This window comes from Macrosteles quadrilineatus, unplaced genomic scaffold (assembly GCF_028750875.1).
Source record: "Macrosteles quadrilineatus isolate MER2022 unplaced genomic scaffold, UCM_ALF_1.0 Scaffold_2__2_contigs__length_208266976, whole genome shotgun sequence".
Classification (NCBI taxonomy): domain Eukaryota; kingdom Metazoa; phylum Arthropoda; class Insecta; order Hemiptera; family Cicadellidae; genus Macrosteles; species Macrosteles quadrilineatus.
The window spans coordinates 167,767,105-167,784,992 of NW_026542595.1; the positions used below are offsets into that span (position 1 = coordinate 167,767,105).

General features: G+C 34.7%; 1 protein-coding gene across 8 annotated transcripts in view; it reads left to right on the forward strand.

Annotated features, from left to right (window-relative positions):
- The window catches only part of LOC128985864 (four and a half LIM domains protein 2), a 316,238-nt gene that overhangs the window by 269,645 nt on the left and 28,705 nt on the right, over positions 1-17,888 (forward strand). Inside the window, exons 1-2 of one of the 8 annotated variants that reach the window (XM_054405815.1) lie at positions 14,282-14,391; positions 15,160-15,466. The exons of 6 other annotated variants lie outside the window; for them this stretch is intronic. In XM_054405815.1, coding sequence (XP_054261790.1) covers positions 15,241-15,466 — 226 coding nt within the window. In that variant the 5' untranslated portion in view covers positions 14,282-14,391; positions 15,160-15,240. Of the gene's footprint in view, positions 1-14,281; positions 14,392-15,153; positions 15,467-17,888 lie in introns of those variants that run through there. One more of the 8 variants, XM_054405816.1, reaches the window with a different exon arrangement.

Here is a 17,888-nt window from a genome sequence, read left to right on the forward strand (position 1 = left end):
AAACTTTTGGTTAGTCTTTGCAATTTCGCTTTTCTTTCTTAGATCGTTTTGTCGATGAGTTTAATAATTGTAAAAATGCACGTGTCTTGCGTTTCCTATTGCATTTTTATTACTTATAGCTTAAATATTCCATGAAGGCATGGTATTATACAATTGCTTAGAAGTATGTTGGAGTTTTAAACTACAATTTATTTTTTGTTAAAGAGGAATTGCACATTATATTTATACGTATGTGTTATATTTTTCAATAAACACTACATCAACTCCTGCATATATTTCTTTTTGCTTTTTGGCTACCGAAATTTCATCGTAGATTTTAATGTAGGAAGTTTTTAGTCGTATACAATGTTTTCAAGTCAATACCGTTGACCGTCTTACAATATATCTAGAGTACTCAAACATGCATTCGGTCATTTGACCTTGTTGGCTGGTTAATGCACAATCGTAATCAATAAATTACTGAACAACTAACACCATTGTTAACTTTATCATTCGTTATGTTGGTTCCTAGAGTACAAGTGTTATTAGTTTTGTGGCTCAAAAGTAAGAAGAAAATCCAACACTATTACAACACTGGATGTGTTATTTTCAGCGGATGGACACATATTACCGTGAAACCAACATCATGTAAACTGACACCACGACTACTTATTCATTAACCACTCCCTACTCTACCAATGTTGGCCAGCAAATTGCGCACTCGGGACAGCTTATCAGCTCGGGTGACTAATGATCTAGTAGAAGAAATATTGTGAGGGCTTCGGTTACAAGAATAGATATTTGTTTCGCAATGATTTCGAGAAAACTGCTTACGAAACACATGTGTTTGTAGGAGGCGGTTGCGTCTTTAGTCTCTTCAGTCTGTACCACAAATCCACAAATCTACCGCTGGGCCTTAAGAAAAACCCATCGATGTACTTCAAACCTCCAATTTTATAAAGGGTTGAGTTTTTCCAATCACAAAAAATACCCCGCTATTTTCAAAAGTGGGTAAACAATTATAACATCCGTTCGTAAATAATATAGGATGGCTTTGAGTTCATTGATTAGTTCTGTTGATTCATTACTATTTGTATAGTATGACGTTTTTAATAATCTCACTAAATGCTAGAGAACATTTGTTGTTAGCCTCGTTTCGTTACGCTAGCTTAAGGGTGAAATGACATAGCAAAATCTGAGTAGTAATTCAATATTAGGGAAGGTGTTATAGTTAGTTTCTACAAACAAAAATTCGACAAAGGTCTTGAAGATTACGATTAGATTGAAGATAACCTTGGATTCAAACTTAAAGAAGCTTAATTAATTTTGTATGCAAGTTTGCGTTCAGCATAGTTATCCGTTATATATTTTTTACACCAGTTTTCCATCATTACAAAACATTGATTGTTACATTTTGTTTCAACATATTATATTGTTACGATATCATGATATGGTATATTGAAGTAAATTGTGGTCCGGCAGTTGGAGAACGGGACTTATGTCTTGGAGTCCGGATTAAAATCTGGAATCACCAAGACTGTAGTGCGGTGGTTACTTAAACTAAACTGTACATCCTAGGTATCTAGGAAACTAAAAATGATAGACATCTTATAAGGGAATAAAATCGTCATGCATGTTTAATATAATATGGTTTAAAAGAGATTAAAAGCACTTTTAGCGTTACTGTACTTCATTTAAAAGCTACTGGTCATCACCACATAAGAATGTATTTTCTTGCCAGCTTATTCTACAATTATAAAGCTATTGCAAATAACCTGATCCCATTATACGTCCAATAATTTATTAAACAATCATATTCCTCAATAAATCAAATGCAAATTTTGTACATTTTTAATTTTAAATTTTTTGAAAAATTAATAGTGCACGTGTAACTCGCACGTGTTGAAGGAACTTTGAAATATCCATGACTTTGATTTACTCAATCACAATCGCTCCACGAGGCTTGTAAAAGGCCTTTGATTACTGCAACGACAAGCGTGTTCTCTTTGATAGTTGAAAAGCCCCACGTGTGTCTGGGGATTGTGAAATTGAAAGTGACAGAGGGACTTAGTAATTAGGTTGGTAATGAGGGATACATTTTCCACATTGAAGCTTTAACATGGTTTCCTAAAATCGACTAAAGGAAATAAGGAAAATAATTATAGATTTTCTAAAACCAATCCAGATTACTCAATTCTATTGTACTGTAAAATGATTTCTATTGGTAAACATGTGACATGTTTTCCTTCATACGCAACCGATTTGAAGAAGAATATTTTCCATCATGTCAAATGACAGCTAACGCGTACAATTTTGACATATTGAGTGTTCGCGTACGAGCGGTTTAGTGGTTGTAGTTTACCTAAGTCAGGAGGGTTTCCTTCAATGGCTACATTTTGCCATTACCTTTAACTTGGAGGTGGTATACAGTAACCCTAATTCATTTACAGATCGACATTTGGCATTCAAAGAAACCTTGTGCATTAACCTCTTGACTACTAAACCTGCATCCTACTCAAGTTCAAAATGGAAAAAAATGCAACAATGAAACTGAAAGATCTAAAACTTCACACAACTGCAAATCTCTCCAATCAAAAGGGCTCAACATTTCAATCGCATTTCATCCTTTCGTCGTACTTTTGTAGGTTAATCCACGATTGTATCGAAGTACAAATCGGTTCAGAGGTGGGCGATCCATGGTGTTCGACCCACCTGTACTTCAAGGCCAACTGGAGGCGGCAACCTTACTCCACATATCATACACAGCCCACGGCATCAGTAGCTTCCCTTACAGTTCCGGCCGTTGTGGCGTGATAAAGGAGGCACAGAATAATTTACTATTGAGTCATAGTCTAAGGAGCTTTAAGGTTCCGATGTACTTAGTTCAGTTTCCCTGCTTAAAAATGTAAAAAACGTAACTTTGGAAGTTCAGTTGATGTTAACCTTTTCTGTGGTAGCTACTGCGAGTCCCATGCCTCTATTAAAAGTTATACTCGCGTACCGCGTAAAGTACCACGTAAAGTTGTACAGCGTAGATGATCACCGTGGGTACAGGGTATCCCCCTTTAGGGTAATCCCCTTTCTTACACTACTGACAGGTTTTCTGCAAAGGCAGCGTTCTAGAAAACAACATCACGGATTCTGGGGGTGTTCTGCTAGGCATTAAGCCTTTGGATGTTAAATAGTTAGGAGAGTGAATATAGTTTCCATCTAGCAATCAACTGGTTGCCAGTCCGATCTTAAAAAGAGTCAGTAGTATTTTGGTGGTCTGAAACTGGGCCCAGAGGTATTTGACCATTGTCTTTTATAATTCGTTCTGGCTAAAGAATGATCATACCTTAGTCAGTTACAAAGGTTATTTAATTCATTCAACATCATACGTTATTCATTTCCGACTTACATACGCAACCTGTGTCGGCGTTAGAGTTATAGAGTTAATGTCATTCATATTATTTGATTCAGTTTATTTTACTTTTTTCACCTAAGCATGGTGGATCAACATTTTCGCCTCCCATACGTGAGGATAATACAAATTTCGTAGCTCTACAGGTTTTAAAAGTAATAAAATTTATGGCGTATGTCGCCGAAATCGGTAAAAAGTTGTTGGAATTAATAATACACCCCCTCAACTAAAAGTTTCCCAAAAGATAAATTTTATGGAGGCACCAAGAACATTCTATTATCTAAATTAGTCAGCAAATTCTCTGAATGCTCGACTATAGTTTATTCTGTAATAGCTACAACGAATTAAAAATGAATCCAGCTTAAATTCCATGTACCAAAGGATCATTATTGCTAAACTCTGAAACGCCATTTCTTAAGCTTGATACAGAATTAGTAAACCATTCCATTTACATATTGACCCTGACAAAGAAACCTCTTGAATGGAGTGATTTGCCTCTCGAGATGAATCCAACCCGACTTCCAAATGATAATGAATGAAGTCATACTCATAAGTCATGTGGAATATGATGACGATTGCAGATCTTACAAACAGATGCGAGGATTTAGGCAACTTAGAGAAAGGTAGCAAAGATCGAGGTGTTTCAGTTTAAAAATCCACAGGTGTACACATTTAAACAAAATTATGAAAAATTTTGCTCGAGCTTAAGAAAAGATTTCTTCTTTGGTTTAAAAGAAACTTTTCAGTTTTCAAGCACCTCTCTCAACATAGGTTGCTGTATCAAATTTGGAATCATAGCAATTCTGTACCATTGTCTATATGCTTTTCCTGTATGTAATAGATTTACATAGTTCTATTAGGGAATCTAAAAGATAACGCGAATCAAAATTGAAGCAAGGTCGGTCAACGCAAAATAGAAAAACTAGCAACAAAAGTTCTTCCATTGTATTGTATCAGCCTGTGTCAACGATTGAAACTGCGACACACTAAACTAGAAATGTATATTGCGTGCAATTGAATCTAAATTCAGTCGTCAACTCAAAATAGACAAGCCGACAGCAAACAATCTGTCCATCATACTTTTATCAGTCTCAACGATTGAAACTGATCGTCCGCAAACACTGACCACTGACCTAAAGGAAACATTAATAGAAGATGGCACGGAAGGCCTAGAACTTGATTGCGTGATGGTTGTTGGTTGCACGAGTCAAGTGGACTGGCCTATATCATCAGGGCCGTGGCGTAGGTGTCTCGTAGAGTATGGTATGTTATGTGGGTCAACGCAAGATGAAGATGAGCATATGATGAGGCTTAACAGACTAACCGTTCTTGACCCGCGCCATTGTGTGCGACGACATTGCTGCACTGTCTCCAGGAGAAAACAAGTCGAGAGTGACTTCCACAATTGTACAGTCGTTGAATTCTCTGAATCATTTTCTCCATCAATCTGATTTGAAATTACGTAGGTTAGTGGATTTGTTTGATCATTGTTTTAAAGTGGAGTTGTTTGGAGTCGCTTTATATTTGTAGGTGAAAATGTGTAAATTATGTCTGAATTTAAAGGTGGGGGTTTTAATTACTTGTATCGTATTCTATTGAGAGAGGGGTGGACTCTAGTCACGTCAACCGAAGCGTTCACTTACTTACGTCAGAGGTTTGAGTTTGTTTTGTACTTACTCAAGAAAATCTGTCCAAACTCCTTCAAGTCATAAGGGGAATTGAAAACATCCCATAATCTAAGACCTAGTATAATACAACAAATTGGAAAAAAGGTTTGATGTAAAAGCAAAGTTTCTCTCGGACACGTACGAGGCTCGTCTCGAAAAGCGTGGGAGTACAGCCCGAGGCTGGTGTTTAAATTTTACCAATTACAAATAGATGTATTATGCGGTGTCCGCGTAGCTTGGAGTCCACTTTACATTGTAAGTTCATCCATCTAAAAATTAAAATGGATATGTCTCACAGGTGAACAGTTTTAGCTGTATTACTCTGTTGTCTTAGTTTACTAATAGTCAATAGTGCTCACCTTTAAATTAAAAAATTCGATCTCAAAGAGGTCAATTCCAAACCTAGATCCAGCTTGTTCTGTAGCTCTCAATCAATGATAGTATCTGACGAAAAATCTACATTAGTTGGTAACAAGTCCAGTTGTTTACTCTTCTCTTACAACAAACGTAAAATATACTGGTGTAAACACTCACAAAACTTGTTTACTAAGAAATCCAAAATAATTTAGATTCGCAAAAGTCGTCATTCCTAGACATTTTCACAACACCTACGTTTTCCAATGGGAAAGGTGACCTCCACTGTTTCACGTTTTATGAATATCGTTGCAAGTTTTTCCTTGATTCATTAACAGCTTAATGCATCGTTTGACCAGATTGACAAGATTTGATTGGCAGTTCAGGCCACAATGTTCTGCAATGCAAATTGTTCCACGACTAATAACACTCACTTTAACACTACGAGTCATATTACAAGGTTGTGCCTGGTCCGTGTTTTATGTTAAATTAATCACTTAATTACCAAAATTTGGACGCCTGTGATGATGTTCTGCAAGAATATGTCTTGTCGAAATCAGTAACGGAAGCTTGAGTTGTCCTTGATCCCAATTTACCTATAAACTTCGATGTTCTTAATCTTACGATCATAGTTATGACCTAAATGTTGCCCAAAGGTCAAATGTTTAGTATCGCTCTATAATTAAGGATCTCGTTAAACCCATGGTTCCATATGCTGGTGGAGCTCTATAAGTGACGTATGATTGTATGAAACAGCTTTTGGAGATAAATTTTATCCTACATGTTGAAATGTAGCCTTTGAGTCGAAGTGTTGGTTATTATGTTAAGCTACAACACAAGTTGGTTTGTTATGTAACAACTTGAAATGTCGTTTGAACTAGATATTCTATTCCCATAAGATGTCACAAATTTGTAATCAACACGTATTTCAATTGAGCCTAGTCATAGTGGGCTGAATCAAGGCTGAATTAGTGATTTCTGTTTAAGCCAACTTCGGAACCAAGCCAAACTGAACGAACAAATATAGAATCCTGTGTATGTGGCCATCAATCATTAAAAACAAAGAGAGAAAACAAAATGTTGACGTGTGAGGCTTGTTGAACAAGTAAACAAGTAAGTTCTTCTATTTTAAAGAGAATCAGGTACAAACTGGACCATATAGATCGTCTACTTCATAATCCAAAAGTCAAGGTGACAACCTAAGACAGTGACTGCAGTGGCTTTAATGTTGCAACGAAAGTGCAGTATGACCGTTATTCAATTATTGGTTCACGACAGTGTTTTACCTTGTTGACATTCTTGACCCTTTACTCGACAACAATGTGGTGTTTATTGGCATGATTCAGCCACAGCCACCGATGTGACGTCATCACCTTGCCTTATACAGTCTCCCCACACTCAGCAACCCACGCTGTACTGAGCAGCACCCAGCCAACAACCTGCACCGAGGCAGTCTACGAATTAAACCATTGATTGTTGTATACTGTAGTATACGTCATATATATTTGTGTATGGAATCTATCTGTAGCCAATTTTGTTTTGAATAAATTCAGAAAGTGCACTTCACAGTTTATGATAATAGTCCCTTCCCTAAGCTTTTGTTACTTAGTTGTTGTGATGAAAAGATGCTTTGATTTTTAATTAGTTGTACTTTCGGTTTCGCTTGGTTAAAAAGTCGTTGATTCAAGTGAAATCGGTAATTTTCATCCCACTCTATTGGCAGGTATATTTTACTTCGTTAATTTTCAAGCTGGAACTGACGTCAACTTTAACACGGAAATCGTATGTCTAGTTATATACGTAGTTAATGGTCAAACTAAACAAACACCCAACATGTGGTTGTACTTCTGCTATTATTTTTCATTCAATGATTTGTATTTCAACTTGGACCAATACCAAAGATTGATTCTCCTCTTTGACACCTCAGTTTACGATTCTCACTTATAAATCTTATTGTACTGTCCAATTCGTCGCCATATAATATGGAATTGTTTCATTTTTACAATATTTTACATCTTGTTGTTAGTGTCTTTACTGTGAAAACCCACAAACTCTTTTTAAGGAAAGCTGTCCAAACCACCAAATTGTTTACACCAAATTGTGTGTATGCAACTGAGTCAAGCCCGTCTTTAACCAAAGTCCGAACGCTAATAACAATGCTAGAAAAAAGCCCATTCTTAAGTTCTCTTGAGTGTCTCATGAATAATGATTCTCATGTGTCTTAATTATTGATAATGGTGTGCATAACTGCTTATAAACCTATTGATAAGCCAAGTTAGTCATAGTCTGAGAAAATACACCACCATGGTGCCCAAGTCGCCAAATACACACTGTGGACCAGCAGGTATTTTATAATATTCCATCTTTGTTTGTAGTACGAAAGCTATAGTGTCATCAGGCTTTTTGCTTTACATATTTAACATTCTTAACTTGTCATCATCTTACCATTAACTGGATTACGTATTGGATAAAGCCCGTCTGATTCACCATCTATATTCACCGTTTCTTATAGTCTTGGTGTACAACAGAACAAATACCATTTAGGCTTTTTAATTTATACCGATAAAAAAGTAGGGTGTGCTTCGTAAAACTAACGTACATTTTCCTTCATGTTATTTATTATTTCAATTCTACTACCTCGAGCAAAGCAAAGTGTATGGTTATCCAATACAATATTGAGCCCACCATACTGTATTGGCAAAATACAATCTGTGTTACTTAGCCTATGTGGCACTGGCTTAATAATGTTTTCTACAGTGTTGTACCATGTAGTAATATACCCAAGGATTTGATAAAAAACTGGACCTTGTAGTAATATACCTAAAGAATTGATAAAAAAGTAATACAGGAATTTGTTTGATTGAAAAAAAAATTTCCGAATCTATTTTATCCATCATCTTTGTGAAATATAAATAGAATTTTCCATATCTACGAATGGCTTTTTGTTTCAATTTGCCCATACCAATCTTAAGTATGAATTATTACTGTATACGTTACACTTAGGAATAGTCTAAATCACCTATAAATATAGTTATTAAAAAAGTCATTAATTGAAACTTGTTCTTGCAATTTTGGTTATTACAATTAACGAGGTGTTAGCCCGTCCTACGTACGGGAGTAGTCATTTAAAACTGTGTAAAAATCAGAACAGCTAGCTTACACGTATAAAGACAAATTTTATAGCAGCCTACATTTACATTTCTACAGCCTATATTTTATAGCAGTAGAAAGAGTAATTATCAATAATTGAGAAAGTGTATAGGCCTAGTCAACGATATCACCTTCCGATTCCATCGCATACCTGCCTCTTCCATAATCAATATCAACACAATACAATTACTCATACTATACACAATTTCCAGTAGGTCTGAATATAAACTCCCTAAAATAAAACGAAAATATTCAATAAAATTCACAGTACACATAATTATAACGTTGGTGTCCTGACATTATTAAACGAATCGTCCACACACATCCTTTATATCAATTTCACTACATCAATTGCTAAATAAATAAGTGTAAACAAAGAAAAGTAAAAACAACAACATATAGTTTGTTTTGGTAAACAGCTGAGTCAAAAATAAAATAATATTCATTTGATGGATCAAACGAACTGGTCACATGTTGAAGGAATTTAAAACGTAAAACACGCTAGTAAAGCTAGTGACGTAATTAATTTTCTATGTTTATTATCCATTCCGTTATTAGTTCTAATATCCTTGATAATTAAACCACCCTCATTGAATCAATGTACACCGTAATTCCCCATACTCATTTATTTAAACTATAAAATATTCAGCGCCTCCAAACGTAACCACAACTAAACACACGCCAAACAACTTTTTAGATTTCATAAAAGGGTGGTTAGTCTAATGCAGTATCCTAGGTCAATGATGACGTTGTGCTCAATCTATGTCATTCATATCTGTATATCTTTGGATAAAAACCGTCTGGGTTGTGGTGGTAATTTAAAATTGTATTCCTGAGGATTCTTGATCTCCTTCTTTATGACATCAATATTTCCGGGCCTAATCCAAACAAAGTTAAATCAATCAAAAACATTGATTGTAAACCAACCAAGATGAATTAAAACGTGTAAAAAATGGATTTTACTACCCTTTCCTAAAAAAGTTGAGCAGTATAATAATTTGCATATCCTTTTTTTAAGACTCGTGTACAGAGCCTCGACTTGTATACATCGATGGTGTTACTTTTCTCGTTGGTCTACTAATCTTACATATTTCCTAAAAATCAATGACAAATCAGAGTAAATAAAATAACCTCATAGTTCTACAGAACATTATATATTTAACCAGCTGTTAGTTAAAATAAAATTATGTTGCACTATAACAAACCGAAGATTGCAAAGATTTATTTAAAAAATCCTTTGAACATCCTAGTATTTTACCTATGTATATTTAAATAATCTGTCATCCTCTTATCGAAGGATTGAACGTATCAATGATTAGCATTACACATAGTATAAATAAGTTAACCCTTAGTATGTCTTTTAATTTTATTCAAATGCTGAATTTGTGTTACAAACGCTGAATGTTTACAGCTGTTATGTTAAACAAATTTATTACACCAAAAGCTAGTTTAGAACCTTAGCGTCGGCTGCTAGACTTAAAAAAAATTAAAACTTATTTTCAAAAAAACTGGGACCCTAAACTAAAATTATGGCTTCGACATTCCCTAGATCTCAAAATTATCTTTCTTTCAACACAAAAATCGTGAAAATCCGTCGAGTGGTTGATTCAGAATCGTGAAATAAAAAAAAACACTGTTTCGTTTTAATATTATAGATAGATTGTGGCAACTATTTGGCTAGTATAAAATTAGTCGTTTGACACTGTTTACTTCTCAAAATGTATTCGTCACTAGGTATTCAATTTTGTATTTTAATGTAGCAAAGAACTGACTATGTTTATTTGATTTCAGGTACGTATGTATCCATATACAGTCTACTATCAGTTGTAAGTATTATTTATTTATCACAAAGCAAAAACCCTCTGTGCGTGTAGTGAACTTTGATTGTAAGTAAATTCATAAGGAATATTTAAATTGATATTTTAGCACAGCTACGAATATAGTTAAAAATGGGCTCTTTAAAAACTATGGCTATATTTCGTACCATAACCTTTTTTGCGCCTTGCGTCCTGTACTACAAGTAGTAATATTAATGCAACTTACCCAGCAATGTATGGGAATACTTGTTATTTTGATGGTATATTTGGAATTATTTTCTTACTATTATGGTTAGCGTTTTTAAGACACGAATAGTATGTTTAAAGCAAGTTTGGTTAGTAAAATTTTTACGACAATTTTCAAAATGTTGTTTTAACGGGCGGGCATTAATTGCGCCAACTGACCTGACTCAGGTAATCGGGTATTTTTGAATTGCGCCAACTACTCCATTGAGCCACCCAATACGTTCAAGTGGCGGTCCTCTTTGACTGTATAATTGAGTAGGTTAGGTCAGGTTAGGTTAGGATAAGTTCGGCTGGATTAGGTTAGGTTAGGATATGTTAGGATGACCTGTAAACAAGGACATTCCTTCTGCCGGCAACTCACCCCTACCTGGCTTGGGCTTGGCGCAACTAAGGAACATTTGTTGGGACCCTTCGGGGGCTTGGCGCAATTAAGGAACTCTTTGGCGCAATCAATGCACGACCGCGGTAGATCCTAACACTTTTTAACCACAAACGTCACCGGGACAGATATCTTGTTGAATCGTCTAAAATCACTGTAGTTCTCAAGTCATTACTTGTCCTCTACCGTTATGTCCTCGCTCACTCTATGCCTCCTACATCACGCTGATGACGTCACTTTCCGCTCTCCACGTGTTGTATTACTGTGACTTGCATTACAAAGATGATTCGCCAACACTTCCGGTGCTCACAGCCGTGACAAACAAGTTTTATTGGCCAGATCATTTTTATTTGTGTTGACTGGCCTTTGTTGCAAAAATATATCGTAGTAAGCAATGCATCAATATCAAATTTAGCACGTCGAGAATCGAGATTATTACTTGCTGCAATGTCTTACCCCCATAGACGCTTATTTCCAAGGAAGTATCCCAAACCAGATAACTGCTACGATTCCTTCGATTTTCTGTGTATTTTTTTATCGGTTCTCAAAAAACGCATATCTTTTGTGGATTTTTCTTTGACTCTCTTCTTAGGGCGTCCAAATAGACTTTTCTTCTGGATTTCCCTTCCATAGGTTGTATTATATATTTATCTCCTCTTCTTAAGATATCTCCGGTACACCTCTGATGCTTGAAATACTCCCCTTAGTTTAACTAGTGTTTCTGGTCTCCTAAATATCGTTTATTGATTTCTTTATTCAAAGGTGGAGAATAATAATGATACACTTTAGGTAGAGTATGTTTGTTTATTGTTGTCACGTCCTAGAAAGGGAATATAAAGCATAATAACTTTCTTTGTTGGATTAAACTGTGTATGTTCAGTTAATTTTTAAATCGGTGTTAAAAATGCCATTTTATATGATTTTAAATCCCTAACGTTAAGCCAAAGTCATACTCTCAAACATACGTTATCTGCTTCGAATAAAACCTCTGAAGTGAACTAAAGATATATTTAATAAATACAAATTCACTGGGAGTTTAATTTGGCTAATGCTAAATGCGTCTATTTTCTGTTATATTTACTAATTTAAATATAAAATTCAAAAGTGTGTAGCCTAATGTCAAGTAAGAACAAAAACGAAAAACCGTCAATTACATCATAAATTGAGATTAAACCTTTGAAACTTGTACTACCAGTGAGAGCAACTGAAGATTTCCTTTTCGGTAAACTCGTATTAACATTCAGATGTACACTTGTTTGAATTTCTAATCTGCACTGGTGGACGGTAGGCGGAAGTCTTATCCTAGGGTCGCATATGCTTTAAATAGGCTCTATCGTTGCAGCATATGCTTGGACAACACCTTTAAGTGTTATCTTAACGATACCTTGTGTCAAACAAGGGAAACGTGTTGCGTAATACAATATAAGCATGGATAGCTAATATATGTATGTATATAAGAGCTGTAGCCACATCTCTCATGTAAGCATAGTTTAGACATGTGTAACGTGACAGGTTTACAATATGTACAATATTTGCACTTTTTATGTATATGTAAATATTACGATAAATTACAATATCAAAGCTGTGGTGAAACATAATTTAGGACTACATATACGAATAGTTGTTTAAGTCTTTTGATATATTGAAATTTCATTTTGTTATAGCTTGAATATTTTTTTTCAGTCAGGTATTACAAATAAATTGAAGTTTTTTGTGGAAATATTTATTATGAACTAAATGTTTGTCAAGTACTCGGATCAAATGTATTTCCCTCAATAATTCACGAAGAATTTTTAAGATACCGGCGTTGTGTTGCACTAAAATTATCTTAAAGTTTTTTGTAAAATGGTCCTGGCCTAAATGTTCCTTGTCAGTAAAAAAACAAGGCAACTCACACCATTCAACACTTGCTCAATGGTGTATTCGTGTTTGGATGCAGACGTATAAAATGCTCCTTGTCTTAATACAGTGATTAGTTGTGAAATTGATGTGTAATACAGCATTTCACTAGCATTCAGACAAATAAGAAAGAAACGTGTTGAAATTTAAAAAACTGTCTTTGTATTTAAAGTATAATCACTATGAGAACAAACAGGAACATTTTGACTCCATGCCTATTAAAAAATGAAACACATTCATTCGTTTGTCATTGGTGTAAATATTGGCATTCAGTCAATATATGACGATAAAGAACCGACAGCGCGTGTCTGTAATTCTGAGTTTGAAATATTCCAAATTCGGTTTCGAGGTCAGTGTGGTCTAGGTCTTTGTCGGCGCCCATCTGAACAGCTGATGTCATAAACAGCTGACTGTCATATCTATTAGCTGATTGCATTAAAGACCCAGCTGATTTTTATGCTCAGACAATTGTCAACTTCCTCTGATTTTTTGTAGGCTCTATCCTTTAAAAAATTAATTATTTTAAATATATGTATTAGTTTCTTTGTACAAAAAATGTTTGAATAAATATAGGCCTACATATATTTTAAAAGTAACTTTTTTCACAAGTGCCAATACATACAATGATCGAAAAATGTAATTTATTTTCTTTTAAAGAAATTCAATAGTTCCCCAAAAGTTTTACAACGTACAAAAAATATTAAAAACAATGCATCCTGTTGACTGATGCAAAAGTTTTGCCCATCTAATAATAAAACGAAAACTAGATTGTATAAACAGGCGTGCTGCTTGTTTAAAACTTTTTTACTCTAAATTATAACATGTTTTCTTATTTTTGTGTAACAATACAAAAAAAAAAACAAAAAAAACAGTAATATTTCAACAAACTTAACAAAGGATGTTTCGAATACATCCTAGGACAGTTGAATAAGCCCCATGTCGATTCGATATATCCAGCTTATTGCCACCAGGAAAACCCTGTGTTTTTCAACAAACCTTTGATGGGATTACCTCCACCAGGTGGTTTGTTTCCTCTTTTATTCGTGGATAAAAGGGGAAAACATAAGTTTATTCTAAACTTTTTACAAACACTTGGGTTATTTTCTACACCAATATCTTCTTTGTAGCTCAGATTTATCTGTATCGACTGTGCGAGTTGTTCTCATTCCTTTATCCATAAAGTAAAGAAAAATATTTGGAAATGTGTACAATTTACTTTGTCGTGGTATTTATTAATTTGAATTGGCCCAGTTCCTACTGTATCGACTATTAGTGTGGTCTATATCGCTTCCCCTCATTATCTAAGATGTTATACATAACATTCAATCATTGATGCAACAATATTATCATGATATTGGCCTAGTTCTGTATCGACTGTGTGTGTTGTGTTGTGTTGAGGCAGGCGCATGGTTGTGCGCATGCGCCGCTAGTGTCAGTTCCATGTGGCCCTACAGTTCCAGTGTCAGTGTCAGTGTAGAGTGTGCTGTCAGCTGATCGGTAGGTTCCAGCTGCCGACCTGTCTCTAGATACGCGTGTTCGCGGCAAACTTTCGTATTTTCTCAATATTTCATCGATGTGTTTTAAACATTTTCTGGTTGCAGTTAGACATAATATATTTGATATTTTACCTCTATGACAAATAATTGGCTTTGTGAAAAAAAAACTGTAGAATACTGTGTTTTTAGTGTAGTCACCCTTTACCAAAATAATTTCATTTTTTGAATAAGTAGTTGGTACATTCTAATATTGAATTTCTCTAACTATACTAATCAAATTTGTAGTTGTACTTTTACTGTTAAATAAAATATAAATTTAAAAATTGACTTTAAGATGCCGTACTGAATTTTATTGTTGGATAGTTTATAATTGAATCGAAACAACTGATCAACAAACATCAAAACATTTGGATTTTGCTAGTAAATGTTTTCATCAAATTTTGTATAAACTATTTCAACAACACATTTGCCTTAATTAATTTCAGTAGTTTCAAGGATTTTTAGTGCGTTGTTGAATCAACATATATTAGTTTTGTTGGATCATCATGTGTCAAAGAACTCCCTAATAAACGCTTTCAAATATTACTCATTTCATAAATTAAACCCCAGTACTGTTGTATAAGTTTGTTCGTCATGCCTTGCAAAATATTGTAACTTATCGATATAACGCGATTATCGTATGAAATAAACTTGGTAAAACTTACTAGCTTAAAAACTTACAAACCGATAAATCACTAGAGACAAGTCGGCAACACACGTGCTTTTTTAGCGGAGTGAAGTGTGATCGAGTAAACATTCGACCCATTTCGTTTCTTCTGAACAAACCAAAAGTCGCCGAAAAGCCGGGAAAATGGCCACGGACGTGCTTTCCAACAAACTGACGAGTCTGCACATCACCAAGACGGTGGGCGACGACAGGATCAAGAAGGCGAAGGAGAACAACGAGGATATTGCTGTGTTGTCGACGTTCCTGCCGCCCTCACTGGCGGACGCCGAGACCCAGGCGAAGATGGCGGCGTTCGTCTGCGCACTGGGGTCCAAGTGTGTGCTCGGCGACCCCAAGAAAACCACCCCAGGTTGGGTCATTTGCTTTTGTAAATTTCTAAATTTCATAGTCCAAGAATATGGAGAGTAGTAGGAGTCGAGAGCGACTTCAAATATACTATACTAAGTTTTAGGTTGAATTACATTTTAAATAAATTCCCAAATTGAGAAGTTATAACTTGATAAGAAAGTAAAAGTCGTTAAAAAATTACTCATGATTAGGATTTTTATTTATACAAAATTTGACAGATTATTTTGTAGCTTGTACTCCTTGACGTAAAACCAATTCCAACGGGGTTCCTGTCGTCTAGTGCTGTTTTCTGTTAAGTCTCCGATGAAGTTTCAAATTTCAAGATGAATTTCAAGTTGAAGTTCATTTTTAAATTGTTACACAAAATTATCAATAAACATTATTTGTGTTAATCAATGGGAAATCGGTACAGTTATAACACTAATGGTCGACATAGTCTAGAGATGGTGCGTGTTTATAATATAAATAAGACATTGGATCGTTATCCACTTTTCTGACAAGATTATAGATCTCTAATATGTAGTTAGAAAGACGGTTATGTATTATTTCAAAAAACTTTTTGATCTAAAGTAAACGCAGTCTTTCAGTAAAATGCACTACTTTTAATTCTATATTTACGGTTAAAATTAGAAGTTTAATACAATGAAAAACATGATATGATACTTTTTTAATTATTTTTAATAACTCACTATTAAAAATTGTTAAATTTTTGTATTTTTTATTAAGATTCTTCACGCTAGGAAATACACATTTTTTTAGATAATATTTAAAACCAATAGATCCTAATGGAATATTTAATGAATTTCTTAGAGATTCTTCAATGTGCGTTACAAAGAGATTTAATAATCAATCACTGACAATCAACCAATTAATTGTCTTATGATAAATGATTGCACAATTTATAACTACTGTATCTCGTATAACTTTTGCAATAACCTTTTCATCGCTGAGGTCTAAACACGACTTGTAAATTAGATACCGCAATTGATCAATGAGCGAATGAGATCATCTATGTGTGCTATAAATATATGGTTTAAAGTGTAATTTAAATAATGTAACGATGTGCAAACTTAATCTCTAAAGTAGTCTTTATATCCTATTAATACGGCCCTTGACCTAAAATTATTTTTCAATGCAAAATAGTCATCTGCCAATGGTGAGGAAATGGCAAATAATAAACCAATCATTGGTTTTTACAGTCGCTTCCCTTTTAAAACCACAATGTCAATAAAACACTCGTTCCAGATACTTTACAATGATCTTATCATATTATGACTTCGGATGTTTGCCAATTTCATGTCAATTTATGACACTAACTAGTTGATCTTTTTTGAATTAACTTAGATTCGGCTATCAGATCGGGTGATTTGCTCATCCAAATCGACTTTTGTAGAAGTGTTTTGTACTTTTACCTATCAATTATGTGTTAAAAATCGTTGTCATAAAGAAATTTAAATATATGTATAATTATTGAATCCAAACCGTATTAACCCAAACTACTTGTGGCCCACATTAAACTTCTTACCATTTATTTTCTTCAATTTGATTTATTACTTCATCTACAACAGTTATAGCCGGTTTCAATGTTTATTCAGCAATAAAAGACATTAACATTACCTGTAAACCAGTACATGTATCTCGATTACCAGTAACCATTTAAAGTTTAAACCCGCCACTCGTAAAGCCAATCCCGAGAATGCATGTGTCTAGGCGAACTAGACCTAGACAGCCTTCGAACAAGGTCCTTCACTCGTCCCGTAAAACTTGAAAGTCACCGGATACGTCTGAAATGTGGGATGTTTGGAATTTTATTTTCTCATTGAAACCTGTTATTAAACCACTGTTTCGATCAGTGCAGTTACCCTTCAAACGTTGTGAATTTGAAATATTATATTTGAAAATGCCTTGGGATTTTTTTAATTTTCAACAGAGACTTGCAACATTTAAATGTATGAAATCTGGAGTGGTTGAAAATTTACTTTCTTATCGAGGCGTGTTATTCAATTGATGCTATTTCTACTCGTATCGCATTTGCCCTACAAACATTGTGGTTATGCAAATGTTGATTGCTTTACGCCTCTAGGACCTTTAAGCTTTATATATACAGACTTGCACAGACAGTCTTACCAACTTATATAATGTAAATAACAACCCTTAACAAGTGGTTTGAACAACACTTTGGCAGATTCAAACAACTCAGTCAGCGCTTGACATGACCAATCTATCACCATTGTCGTCAAACACGGGTTTACGAAAGGTCTGGCGCAGGGATCAGCGTCTGCGCCTAACAATGTGCTCGAATTTCGTTTCACTTTAATCACTTTAGGTACCGTTCTTTTCCGTACGTTTTGATGTCAGTTACTGTTATGCTCGAAATAAGATTAGTGTTGGTTTTACTCTCTTAGTGAATGTGTTTGGGTGAA